The sequence below is a fragment of the Sus scrofa genome, chromosome 6 (assembly GCF_000003025.6).
Source record: "Sus scrofa isolate TJ Tabasco breed Duroc chromosome 6, Sscrofa11.1, whole genome shotgun sequence".
NCBI classification, from domain to species: Eukaryota; Metazoa; Chordata; class Mammalia; order Artiodactyla; family Suidae; genus Sus; species Sus scrofa.
The window spans coordinates 98,712,395-98,726,882 of record NC_010448.4 but is presented as its reverse complement, the minus strand read 5'-3'; the positions used below and the strand labels follow the sequence as shown (position 1 = coordinate 98,726,882).

Below are 14,488 nucleotides of genomic sequence, written 5' to 3'. Positions count from 1 at the left end.
TTCAGTTACATGCAGAGTAGAAAGAGTAGTATTATGGGCCCATATGTACTTATGAGTCAGTTTTTCTTGTTTGTTTTTTTTTTAAGTCTTGTCTTTGTTCTAGGGTCATACCCGAGGCACATGGAGGTTCCTAGGCTGCGGGTCTAATCAGAGCTGTACCCACCAGCCTATACCACAGCCACAGCAACGCCAGATCCATCTGCAACCTACACTACAGCCCATGGCAACACCGGATCCTTAACCCATTGAGCGAGCCCAGAGATCAAACCCCAACCTCATGTTCCTAGTCGGATTTGTTTCAGCTGCGCCACGACGGGAATCCGTGAGTCAGTTTTAATCATTAACATCCTATGGCCAGTCTTGCTTTGTCCCTCTCCATCCTTCCCTGCCCTGTCATTTTGAAGTCATTTAATTGGAAGATATTTTAGTAGGTACCTCTTAAAAGGTGGGAATTTTTTTAAAAGTATAACCATAATGTCGTTATCATACCTAAACTAGCTAAATTGTATTACTAGTAAATACTTGATTATTATTCCAAGTTCTCATTGCCTCATAAAATTATGGGTTTTTTAACATTTCAAAATCAGAATCCAAATAAAGTCCATGTAATACAATTGGGTGACATGTCTGAGTATCTTTTTATCTATAGGTTTCTCCTTCCACTCTCACAGTCTTGCTTTTTTGTTGTTGAAGTAATGTGATCATTTGCCTGGCAATTTTCCCCCAAAGTCTGGATTTTGCTCATTACATCTCCATGATTTTTATCAAGGAAAACCATTTTCCAAGTATTTTCTTACCTCAATTTAAAATTTTCTTTATTTACCTACAGTGAGCTTAATGGAAGGAATGAGTTGTTTATGGTGATTACAAAGGGATTCTGCCCAGGGCCGGGGCAGGGGGGAGCAGGAGATTATTTTAATGGTTCTGATCAGATTTTTTAGTTTTTGTCAGGACAGTGGCGAACCTTACACTTATTTTGAAACTAATCTAGGACTTAGTACTGGCATAAACTCTGTATGTAAGTCATTTAAATATTTTACATGTCCTTTTTTCCATAATTTTAAAACCTTATTTTTCAAAATGCTCACACACACTAATATCTAGTATTTATATGGGTTCTCTGATTTTCCTTTGCTTCACAGTTGAACAGTACTTCAGCTTTGGAGGAGACCAAAGCTTTGCTGCTTCTGTTGCATCCTGCAGTTTTACATCTTTATTGTATTACTAGTTTCAGCAGTATTTCCATTTTCTATAAAATACAGAGTACATATACATGTACTCAAATAATTGTAAAAACACCACTCTACAGAGATGATGCCATTGTTTAAAAATAAATTTCTGACTAAGAAATCTTCAGCACCTGATGTTTGGAAAGCATGAGCTCGGCATAGGAAGAATAGAAGACGTGTTCATGCACAAGGTGTGGAAGTGCAGGCTATATAAGATCTAGGGGTGGCTTAAAACTATTCAAGTGACAGAACTGATCTCCACATGATCGGTGATACAGAAACTGGTACCATGTGGGTGAATGTTCACCACCTTTTCAAGTTTAACGAAGACTCAGGGAGTTCCTGTTGTGGCGCAGTGGTTAACGAATCCGACTAGGAACCATGAGGTTGCGGGTTCGATCCCTGCCCTTGCTCAGTGGGTTAACAATCCGGCATTGCCGTGAGCTGTGGTGTAGGTTGCAGACGCGGCTCGGATCCCGTGTTGCTGTGGCTCTGGCGTAGGCCGGTAGCTACAGCTCTGATTCGACCCCTAGCCTGGGAACCTCCATATGCCGCGGAAGCGGCCCAAGAATAGCAACAACAAAGACAGAAAGACCAAAAAAAATAAAAAATAAAAAAAAAAGAAGACTCAGCAATAAATTAGCCAGATCATAGTCAATAGCAATATTATTTGCCACTTGGATACTATACAGAATTGTAAAGTGGGTAAATTTGTATTTCAAGTTTATATTCTTTTCTGCAGTCCTCCTGGCCCACCATATGTACCCCCAGTTGATTTCTTTTTTTTTTTTTTTTTTTTTTTTTTTTTTTGTCTTTTTGCCATTTTCTTGGGCTGCTCCCACAGCACATGGAGGTTCCCAGGCTAGGGGTCCAATCGGAGCCATAGCCGCCAGCCTATACCAGAGCCACACCAACGCGAGATCCGAGCTGTGTCTGCAACCTACATCACAGCTCATGGCAACGCCAGATCCTCAACCCACTGAGCAAGGCCAGGGATCGAACCCCCAACCCCATGGTTCCTAGTCGTATTTGTCAACCACTGCGCTACGGCGGCAACTCCCCCAGTTGATTTCTTAATGTCTTAATCCAGTTCTGAAACTCCCCATTTGTACACTCATTCTACATTTAGTAAGCATCTACATGTGCTAGGTATTATGAAAGTCCCTAAGTATAAGTCACACACTTATATTTGAAGTATCTGTTGAATAACGTGAAAAACAGAAAATTACAGCTCCCTCACTAGAGGTTACCTTCTCACAAAGGATGCCCAAATTCCATAAATAGGCCTTTTTTTTCTTCATTAAGCACACTACCATCCCAGCCATCCCACAGATAGACAATACCTAAGTCTTTCATTCTCTGAATGCTGTAATGTAGGCAGGTGCTATTAATAAGGTACAAACAGAAGTTCCCATCGTGGCTCAGTGGTTAGTGAACCCGACTAGCATCCGCAAGGACTTGGGTTTGATCCCTGGCCTCCCTCAGTGGGTTAAGGATCCAACCTTGCCATGGCCTGTGGTGTAGGTCACAGATGCGGCTCAGATCCCACATTGCTGTGGCTCTGACGTAGGCCAGCGGCTACAGCTCCAATTGGACCCTTAGCCTGGGAACTTCCATGTGCCGTGGGTGCAGCTCTAAAAAGACAAGACAGAAAAAAATTAAAGTGGTAACATAAGTTTACAAGCTGAATTGTGTGTGTGTGTGTGTGTGTGTCTAAGTACTTACTCATCTAGAATAGGTGGAATGCATTGGGGATGTTGTAGAATAGATAACCTTTCCTTTGCCACTTGTCTTTTCTGGGAAACAGACAGTCTTTGACCTTCCACATCCTAATGATCAAAATAGCAGTGATAAAATTCATACATCTTTGGGATGATCTCAAACAAGTGATGTTCCCCGAAGGTAAATGAGGTTAACTTCCTTTCAGATCATTTCAAATAAACATATGACGTAAGTAAATACCAATGTAAACTTGCCTCAAGACAAGTCCCTACCCAGCTTCCTGCCCACAGCAGATTACCCTTCCTAAAATATAAGTTCTTGAACTACACCTCTCCCTGACTGCTAATTTAAAATATCTCCTAGTTAAGTAAGTGGAAAGTAATGAAGAGCAACTGATCAGATAAATATTTTATGATATCACTTAATATGTGGAATCTAAAAAATTCATACAGATGAACTTATCTACAGAGATGAACAGACTCACAGACATAGAAAACAAACTTACAGATACCAAAGGGGAAGTGGGGGAGGATAAATTAGGAGTTTGGGATTAACATATGCACACTGCTATATATAAATAGATAACCAACAAGGACCTACTGTATAGCAGAGGCAATTATGTTAAGTGTCCCGTGATGAACTGTGATAGAAAAGAATATAAAGAAGAATATATATATACACACACACACACATTTGTATATGACTGAATCAGTTTGCTGCACCTGAAACTCGTGCAATATTGTAAATCAACTACAATTTAAAAAGTAACTGATCAAAATCTACATAAACTGCAAAGAAGTTTTGGGAATAGGAAGTAGTGTTCCGGTATGGCGAATGTGTATAGCAGGAGGGCATGAGAGATGGAGGCAATGCAGAACACCCATGGAGGCAGACGAAAGCACCCTGGGCTCCAGCCCCTAATAGCGAGGTGGCCTTGGACAAGCTTCTTACTGGTTCTGACTCTGTTTACATGTCTTTTAAATGGGAACAATAATTGCTGTTTAATAAATGGTAGTGCTAGAGATGGTGTTTTAGATTTTGAAAAGTCTTAGACCGTCATCATCAGAGGCGGGAGCACTCATGAGAAGAAATATAGCACGACCTGTGATTCTGGCCACGTTGTGGTTTAAAATGATACCTGATCTAGGCAAAAAATGAGAACCTGAGTTGGGGCAGTGGTAATGGAGTCAAGAGAAGATGGACTTAAGAGGCAGTCCAGAGAGCAAGCACAAAACTTGAAGAGGTGAATTTGGGAGTTGAGGAATTGAGAAATTTGAAAATGACCCTGAAGTTCTTAGTTTGAATAAGTGGGTTGTTGTTATGCTACAGAGGTGGGAAATGCTGGCTTTAAAGCAGCAAGCGGAAGGAAGCTGTCGTGGGGGGGAAAAAAAAAAAAGTAATGAGTTGAGTATTTTCAGTCCTGAATTAGGGTGGTTGAAAGGAGTCCAAGAAGTTCCAAGTTAGGCAGTTGAATATCAGGAAAAGTAAACTTGACTGTAAGTTCTTTAAGTTTAGGGTCATGGTATATTTAGTTTTGTATTATCATCACCCACTCTTAAAATATATGTGATATTGTTAAAACAGGTTTCCTGAAGATAACATCATTAATATAATTCAGACCATTTTAAAAGCCCAGCATCTATTGGCTTTTTTTTTTCTTTTTGCCGCACCTACGGCATATGGAAGTTCCCAGGCTGGGGGTTGAATTGGAGCTGCATCTGCCAGCCTACACCACAGCCATAGCATTGTAGGATGCAAGCCGCATCTGTAACCTACACTATAGCTCACCGCAATGCTAGATCCTTAACCCACTGAGCGAGGCCAGGGTTTGAACCTGAATACTCATGGATACTAGTTGGTTTCATAACCCACTGAACTACTATGGGAACTCCTGTTGACTTTCTTATTAGTTGGGCATGTGAAATGTAGTTGCTTTGTCAAATGTATGCTGGCTATTTTGGAGAGATTTTGAAGGAGGAAGGATTTTCTATATATACATACTGTCGTCTCCCTGCATTGGTCACATCTTGTTCATTCTGGATACTATACAAGGTAAGAGGGAAATTTACAGTAGCCTCAGCAGGGGAAAGTCAAGCCTAAGGATAATACTGATTTCAAATAACATTTAGCTATTTTTTAAATGTCACTAGTGTTACTTGCAAATATCTGAGAGCACCTGTGGTGTACAAGAACAACTTTCAAATGTATTTGTGTTATTTAATCAGTTACGCTTCATTTTGTTATATAGCACATTTTCACGGAGAAGGAAAATGCTTTAAAGAAAATTTTGTTTTAATGATCTTTAACTTCTTTCTCACTTGCCTTTCTAGTTTCCCAGATAAAATTGAGATAATAAACAAAAATTTTTAAAGAGCTTTTTATCAGAAATAATTTAATGAAATGTTTTAAATACAAGTTCAAACTTAGTAACTAGATACTAAAGAACTAAAAAGATTGGGTTAAAGGAACCAGTGTTGCTGAGAGCTTCGGTGTAGGTCACAGATGTGGCTCAGATCTGGTGTTGCTCTGGCTATGGCATAGGCCAGCAGCTACAGCTCCAATTTGACTCCTAGCCCTAAAAAGAGAGAGAGGAAGGAAGGAAAGAGCAAACGTTTTCTTAGTTACTGCTGCACTAGCATGACAAGGCCATCTTAATAGATCAAAAGGCTTTAGGATTCAGCCTGGTCTGCCAGAGAGGCTGCATCAGAGGTGCGGTACCTTTGCTGAGATCACAGGCTCCCCAGCGTCTCAAGAGCAACACAGGGTTGCTGCTGCCAGTGCTGAGAATCAGTATGCAGAGAGGGGCAGGGAACTTGAATTTCACATGGAGAGAATATCGGAGAGCTAGATTACTTTAGAGGAAGTTTAATGTATTAAAATAAATTTATAACTTTAAATATTTAAACAAAAAAGTGTTTGGTTGCCTTTTTTTATAGTGAGTTTGGTTTTTTCCTACCTTGGTCAGAGTTCTCTTTCTTTCTTTTTTAGAGGCCTGGGTTTTCTTTTCAGTTATATACATATGTATACAACATATGTTTCAGTGAAGAAAAAAATGCCCATCTAGGAAGAAAAAATTTTTTTTTTCTTAAAAATTATATAATGAAGTAGACATTATATAATGAAATAGCAGTGCTTTGGCTATATTTATACAACAACTTAGACGTAATTACATTATTGTGTACTTAAATGTTAATGTCCTTTAAAGTACATATGAATTGAGCCCATTATTTTCTCCATTGTACTAAAATATAATTAGTATCAAGTTTATAAATAAAAAGCTAAAGAATGAATAGCTTTTTTTCAAATTATATATCCAGTCAGTATATCTGTTATAATCTTGGTTATGTAATTTGGGGATATATAGATATATATCTATATATGTCATACCTCTTATATAGTCAAAACCATTCACCTTAGATGCTCCCTGGTGGCCAAGTGGTTAAGGACTTGGCATTGTTACTGCTGTGACTCATTCTCACTGCTCTGGCTCAGGTTCAGTCCCTAGCCCAGGAACTTCCTACTGCTATGGGTACAGCCAAAAAAAAACCGTTTACCTTTATTCAACTTTTGTTCTTTATGGGAATCATTTGATTCTTTATGCTTTCACTAATGAAAAATTCTGGGAGTTCCCATCATGGCTCAGCAGTAACAAACCCAGCTAGTGTCCACGAGGACAAGGGTTCCATCCCTGGCCTCACTCAGTGAGTTAAGCATCTGCATTGCCATGAGCTGCAGGGTAGGTCACAGACAAGGCTTGGATCCTGCATTGCTGTGGCTGTGATGTAGACCAGCAGCCACAGCTGGGATTTTTTTGTGTGTGTGTGTCTTTTTTTTGTTGTTGTTATTGTTGTTGCTATTTCTTGGGCTGCACCCGCGGCATATGGAGGTTCCCAGGCCAGGGGTCGGATCGGAGCTGTAGCCACCGGCCTACGCCAGAGCCACAGCAACACGGGATCTGAGCCGCGTCTGCAACCTACACCACAGCTCACGGCAACGCCGGATCGTTAACCCACTGAGCAAGGGCAGGGATCGAACCCACAACCTCATGGTTCCTAGTCGGATTCGTTAACCACTGCGCCACAACGGGAACTCCCACAGCTGGGATTTGACACCTAGCCTGGGAACTTGCACGTGCCATAAGTGTGGCCCTCAAAAGACAAAAAATAAAATTAAAAAATCTGAAATATATGAAACAATCTGTGATGTTTACTTAATCCTTCAAATTAGTGATTCTTAACCTTTTTTTTGCTTTGAAGAATTTTACATAAGTATTCTCTCTCTAGGAAAAAAGTACATAGATGTAAAATTTTATGCAACATTAGTAGCCAATGTTTCCCCTGAATCTAGTCTCCTGAGTTATGAGCCTCTTCATTGTATTATACATACATTTTAATATTAGATTAGGAGTTCCCGTCGTGGCGCAGTGGTTAACGAATCCGACTAGGAACCATGAGGTTGCGGGTTCGGTCCCTGCCCTTGCTCAGTGGGTTAAGGATCTGGCATTGCCGTGAGCTGTGGTGTAGGTTGCAGACGCGGCTCAGATCCCGCGTTGCTGTGGCTCTGGCGTAGGCCAGAGGCTACAGCTCCGATCCGACCCCTAGCCTGGGAATATCCATATGCCGTGGAAGCAGCCCAAGAAATGGCAAAAAAAAAAAATAATAAATTAAATATTAGATTGTTTTTATTATAAGTATCATGAATTCAGTATATTGTATGCTTTTTAAAAGGTCAAGAGAATCATCCTGCAGAGATTCTCTATAAAGCTTTTCCACAAAGTGGTAGCAGAGTTCTTAGATATTTCTATTGCATTATTTGCATACAAATCTGAAATGTTTTTTCTGAATTGTTTGAAATATTTGCTGTACGTGCTATATTTTTCTCTCAATCTTATTTTTCTGACAGCTGTCTTTAACTAACAGATTTTCTCTTCTTATTCTAGATTCTGAAGAGGCTCGGTCTGTAAATCCTTCCAGTGTTGATGAAAATATTGACTCCGAGACAGAGAAAGACTCTCTTATCTGTGAAAGTAAACAAATAGTTCCCAGTAAAGCACCTCTTCCATCTGCCCTTGATGAGTATGAGTTCAAAGATGATGATGATGAAGAAATAAATAAAATGATTGATGATAGGCATATTCTTAGGAAAGAGCTACGAAAAGAGAATGAATCTGAAGTAGAAAAGAATAGTTTATTTGCAAAACAAGAAAAAGCTTTCTATCCTAAATCATTCAAAAGTAAAAAACAAAAGCCATCTAGGGTTTTGTATTCAAGTTCTGAAAGTTCAGATGAAGAAATTCTTCAGAACAAAAAGTGTTCTACTCCAAGTTCTGTTCCTGAAACATCAAATTCTGATATACAGACCAAAAAAGAATATGGCATTTCAAGTGAACACAAACAGAAAGGCAAAGTTAAGAGAAAATTAAAGAACCAGAACAAAAATAAAGAGAACCAAGAGCTGAAGCAAGAAAAAGAGGGCAAAGAAAATACCAGAGTAACAAACTTGACAGTTAATACTGCAGTAGATTGTTCAGAAAAGGCCCGGGAGGAGGGGAATTTCAGGAAATCTTTTAGCCCCAAGGATGATACTTCGTTACATTTATTTCATATTTCCACTGGTAAATCTCCCAAACATTGCTGTGGACTCAGTGAAAAGCAGTCAACACCACTAAAACAAGAACATTCTAAGACATGTTTATCACCAGGCAGTTCTGAAATGTCATTACAGCCTGATCTTGTTCGGTATGATAATACAGAATCTGAATTCTTGCCAGAAAGTTCAAGTGTAAAGTCTTGTAAGCATAAGGATAAAAACAAACATCAGAAAGATTTTCACTTAGAATTTGGTGAAAAGTCAAATGCCAAAGTAAAGGATGAAGATCACAGTCCAACATTTGAAAATTCAGATTGCACGTTGAAAAAAATGGATAAAGAGGGTAAAACATTAAAAAAGCATAAATTGAAACATAAAGAGAGGGAAAAAGAAAAGCATAAAAAAGAAATTGAAGGCGAAAAGGAAAAATACAAAAATAGGGATGGTGCTAAAGAGCTGCAGCGGAGTGTGGAATTTGATAGAGAATTTTGGAAAGAGAATTTTTTCAAAAGTGATGAAACTGAAGATCTGTTTTTAAATATGGAACATGAGTCCCTAACATTAGAAAAAAAATCAAAGTTGGAAAAAAGCATAAAAGATGATAAATCAACTAAGGAAAAGCATGTCTCAAAAGAGAGGAACTTTAAAGAAGAACGAGAAAAGGTTAAAAAGGAAAGTGAGAAATCTTTTAAGGAGGAAAAAATAAAAGATTTAAAAGATGAGAGAGAGAATATACCTACAGATAAAGAAACAGAATTCAGTTCTTTAGGTATAAGTGCTAGTGAAGAATCTGTAGGGTTTCATTCAGTGGAAAAGGAAATAGAAATTGAAAAACATATAAAAGAAAGTAAGGAGAAATTTGAGAAACGATTTCAAACTAAAGAAAAGGACATTGAGAAGGCTGAAAGAAAAAATTCTGAAAAAGAGAAGAAGATAAAACATGAGCATAAGTCAGAGAAAGACAGATTAGATCTTAGTGAATGTATTGACAGAATAAAAGAAAAAGACAAGCTATATTCACATCACACAGAAAAATGCCATAAAGAAAGTGAGAAGGTAAAAAACTTTACTACCATTAAAAAAACTGATGACAGAGATAAAAGTAGAGAAAAGATGGATAGGAAGCATGACAAAGAAAAACCTGAAAAAGAGAGACATCTAGCAGAGAGCAAAGAGAAGCACTCAGTGGAAAAAAAAACCAAACAATCAGATAGTGGTGACTTTGCTAGATCAGAAAAAAGCAAAAGTAAAGAAAAGGATAGGGAGGTAGATAAGAAGGAAAAATCTAGAGATAGTGTAAATATAACTAACTCCAAACACTTCCAGGAAGAGAGGAAGTCAAGTATAGCAGACAGTAATAAAGCACAACATGAAAAAACCTTATACCTTAAAGAAAAGACAAAAGATGAGCCTTTGAAAACTCCTGATGGAAAAGAAAAAGATAAGAAAGATATAGACAGATACAAAGAACGAGACAAACATAAGGATAAAATTCAACTAAACAGTTCACTCAAACTAAAACTGGAAGTAGAAAAGCCTAAACCTAAGTCATCACCAGCATCAAAAGATACTCGACCCAAAGAAAAGAGGCTAGTGAATGACGACTTAATGCAGACCAGCTTTGAACGGATGCTAAGCCTTAAAGACCTAGAAATAGAGCAGTGGCATAGAAAACACAAGGAAAAAATTAAACAAAAAGAAAAAGAACGGTTGAGAAATCGTAACTGTTTAGAACTTAAAGTAAAAGATAAAGAAAAAACAAAGCATTCGCTAGCTGAGTTCAAAAATAAAGAGCTTACTAGATCAAAAAGTTCAGAGTTGACTGATGCTTATACCAAGGAGAAACAATCTAAAGATGCTATAAGCAACAGATCACAATCTGTTGACACCAAAAATCCAGTGAGTTTAGGGAAGTCCTCCTTTGTTTCAGAAAACAGCTTAAATAGATCTCCTAGATCCGAAAGTGAAAAGCTGGGTCTCAGCTCCCGGTCTGTGTCCATGATTTCTGTGGCTAGCTCAGAAGATTCCTGCCACACTACGGTGACAACCCCAAGGCCTCCAGTTGAATATGACTCAGACTTTATGTTAGAGGGTTCAGATTCCCAAATGTCCTTTTCCCAGTCACCGTTTTTGCCAGTTGCCAAATCTCCTGCCCTTCATGAGAGAGAGTTGGATAGCCTGGCAGAACTACCTGAGCGGATTAAAGCATCATATACAAGCAGACTTCCAGCATCCCATATCCGGTCAGCTTCTGTAGAAGATGTGAAACTAGTTCTAAGTGAGGGGAGACCAACTGTAGAAGTTCGAAGATGTAGCATGCCCTCTGCCATTTGTGAACATACAAAACAATTCCAAGCAACATCAGAAGAAAGCAATCAAGATGGCTTAGCCTTGCCAAGAGAGGTTTGTGCTTCTCCCAGACCTGAGGCTTCCTCAAATGTGCCTGAAAGAGAACTTTCAAGTGCATCCAACATACATTCCAGTTTTGCAGCCTCTCCAGCTATGTCTGTAAACAGCAAATATACTTCTGCTGATATAAATGTTATCAAGAGTTCTGCTCCAGTGGTGACCTTGGTGGACAGTCCTATACATTTAGAGCCATCTAATCAGGTTGGTGTGATCCAAAATAAGGCATGGGAGATACCTGTTGATAGGCTGGGGCCATTAAGCACTAGTGACTTTATCTGCTCAAATTCTTGTACACCTGATCAAGATTCTTCTGTCCAGGGTTTTTGTAATTCTGAAAACAAAATATTGAAAGAACAGAATATCGATTTTTTACCTTTGCACCAGACTGAATTGCCAGGAAACACTTGTGCTCAGGATGCAGCGTCTTTTCTGCCTTCACAGCAGCCTTGCTCTTCTCACAGCCAATCACTTTCAGATGCTGAATCTATTTCTAAACATATGTCTTTGTCATATGTCACCAGTCAAGAGCCAGGTATTTTACAACAGAAAAATGCAATTCAAATGATCAATGCTGTTTTAGATACTGATAATGAATCTACAAAAGATAGGGAGAATACTTTTGTCCTAGCAGATGTTCAAAAGACAGATGCCTTTACCCCTGTGTACTCTGAAAGCACTGTCCAAGAAGCAGCACCAAATTTTGAGAAAGCTAATAGCCTGCCTGTTTTACCATTAGAAAAAGACTTTAATGGAAGTGATGCCTCTTCTCAGCCAAATACACATTATGCACTTAGCAAACTCTTGTATAAGTCTTCCAGTAGCCATGAGGTTGAAAATAGCACTTCTGATATTCAGGTTATTTCACATGAAAAAGAAAAACTAGAGAGCGTGGTTTTGACCCATCTGCATGTTAAATGTGACTCTGATTTATGTGAAATAAATGCAGGGGTGCCCAAAGGAAACCTACATGAACAGGATAATCCAAAACACTGTTCTGAAAGTTTAAAGTGTTTGCTTTCCATCGAAGATGAAGAATCTCAACAAAGCACTTTATCAAGTCTGGAAAACCATTCGCAACCATCAGCTCAACCAGAAATGCATAAATATGGTCACTTAGTTAAAGTAGAATTAGAAGAAAGTGCTGAAGATGATAAAACTGAAAACCAGATCCCTCAAAGAATGACGAGAAATAAAGCAAATACAGTAGCAAATCAAAGCAAACAGATTCTGGCCAGCTGTCCACTGTTACCAGACAAAGACAGCGAGTCTTCATCACCTCGAGGAAGAATAAGGTTGACTGAAGAGGATGATCCTCAGATTCACCATCCACGGAAAAGGAAGGTGTCACGTGTACCTCAGCCTGTGCAAGTCAGTCCCTCTTTACTGCAAGCGAAAGAGAAAACGCAGCAGTCTCTGGCAGCCATTGTGGACTCTCTGAAACTAGATGAGATCCAGCCGTACAGTTCAGAGAGAGCAAATCCATATTTTGAATACTTGCACATAAGAAAAAAAATTGAAGAAAAACGCAAATTGTTGTGTAGTGTTATCCCTCAAGCACCTCAGTATTATGATGAATATGTGACATTTAATGGATCATATCTCTTGGATGGAAACCCTTTAAGCAAGATCTGCATCCCCACAGTAAGTAACATCACTTGATGCACGTCTGCAGCTTTCTTCCATGGGAATGTAATGCAAGTCACATGCATATTTTAAATTAATTTTAATATTCAACCCAGTATATCTATCCATAGGTCAGTACAGACAAATTATGGAGATATTCTGTGGAGCCTTGTTTTTTTCTTTGGTACTTAGCATTTGAAGTCCATGGGCTTAGAGAACCTCTCGGTTGAGACCAGCCCGGTATCAGTGAATGCTCAGTAGCCGTGTGTGACCCCATGGATGCCTTACTGACCAGCACTGGTCAATAGTATTTTTTTTTTTTTTTTTGTTACCTGCTTTTTCTTTCACCCCTAAGGAGTTACGCTTTTATGTCTCTGAAGGATTTTTTTTTTCCTTTGTCTTTTTGCCTTTCTAGGACCACTCCTGCAGCATATGGAGGTTCCCAAGCTAGGGGTCTAATCGGAGCTGTGGCCACTGGCCTACACCAGAACCACAGCAACTCGGAATCCGAGCCATGTCTGTGACCTACACCACAGCTCACAGCAACACTGGATCCTTAACCCACTGAGCAAGGCCAGGGATTGAACCCACAACCTCATGGTTCCTAGTCAGATTTGTTAACCACTGCGCCACGACGGGAACTCCTGAAGGATAATTCTTTTACATGTGCTTTTGATCCCAGTTCCCTCTGGAACCTTCATCTATTAAAATACTTTTTGTTAGTATGTTTTTTAATTTCCTCTCTCCACTGGACTTTATCCACCCACCCTGAAAATACTTGGATTTCCTTCACCTTGGGGAGAAAAGTTACCCCTTGCTTGTGCCAGATGTCAAGCTCACCCTCTCTGTCACTGCCACACCCTTGGTGAGTGGTCTGTGCCTGATATTTCCTCTCTCACGTTCTGCTCATCCCTTCACCCTTACGTGCACTGGCCAAAGTCATCGGTGAGCTCCAAATTGCCTGATTCATCGACTTTTTCTCCTTTTTCTTCCATCTTGATCTTGGTCATATTTGATGCTGTGACCATCTTGTTCTCCATGAAGTTCTCCCCTCCCTGGTCTCTTGTGATGCTGCACTCTTCTGGTTCTCATGCCTCGCTCACTAATCTTTTTCTGTCTTTCAATAACTCTAGTGCCTACCCCTTAACCATCACTGTTCTCTAGGAATTAATTCTCTGGTCACTTTTTGGTCAGTGTGGTCCTGTCTGTTTCTGTGCTTTCAGTGGTCTTCCACATGCCAGTCTTCCTCAAATTCTGTCTAGCGGTATTATGTCTATTGACCTCCTGGGCATCATTACCTAAATGACCTCGGACACCTGTCATAGATTTGCTTCCCCAGGAGCTGACTCTGGGGTTGTGTGCAAGAGGTTTGTTGTTGAGGGCTGTCAGGAACAGTACCTAGAGGTGCGAGAGGGAAGCAAAATCAGGCAGGGCAAGAGATTGAGCTGAAATAAGTGCAGATGCAGCAGTGACCTCAGCTGGACCGCCAGCGTTCTGGGGCAGGCCAGCCCTCTGGCAGGCAGTCTGTACTCAGGGAGGGAACATGACCCTCCCACCTCTTCCCTGAAACTCGGTTCCTAGCAAGGACTCCAGCTGTCTACCACCAGCCCCCCCATCTCAACGGAGAGTCTGGCACCTGCTCTGGCCTCACGCTCACACAGACTGGAAGGAATGATAGCCCCTACTCCCTTTGACAACCCTGCAGTAGAAACTTGTCAGCCACCAAATTTTAACCATCTTTCTTTAGACTGCATTCCAGAAATTGTACCTTCTGTCACTGCCTTGGTTTAGGGCCCTCATCATTACCTCTCAGTTCAAGCGTTGCAGCAAGTTTTTTACTTCTTTTTTCTCCTAATTTCTTTCTGCTAGAGCCTTCTCTTTTGTTGTTAAATTTATGTCCCTTTAAAAATAATAAA

General features: G+C 39.8%; 1 protein-coding gene across 3 annotated transcripts in view; it reads left to right on the top strand.

Moving 5' to 3' along the window:
- The window catches only part of ANKRD12 (ankyrin repeat domain 12), a 117,521-nt gene that overhangs the window by 87,845 nt on the left and 15,188 nt on the right, over positions 1 to 14,488 (top strand). For all 3 annotated transcript variants that reach the window (XM_021096065.1, XM_021096063.1, XM_021096064.1), the window contains one exon: positions 7,891 to 12,590. In XM_021096065.1, the coding sequence (XP_020951724.1) occupies positions 7,891 to 12,590 (4,700 nt within the window). The remainder of the gene's footprint in view (positions 1 to 7,890; positions 12,591 to 14,488) is intronic.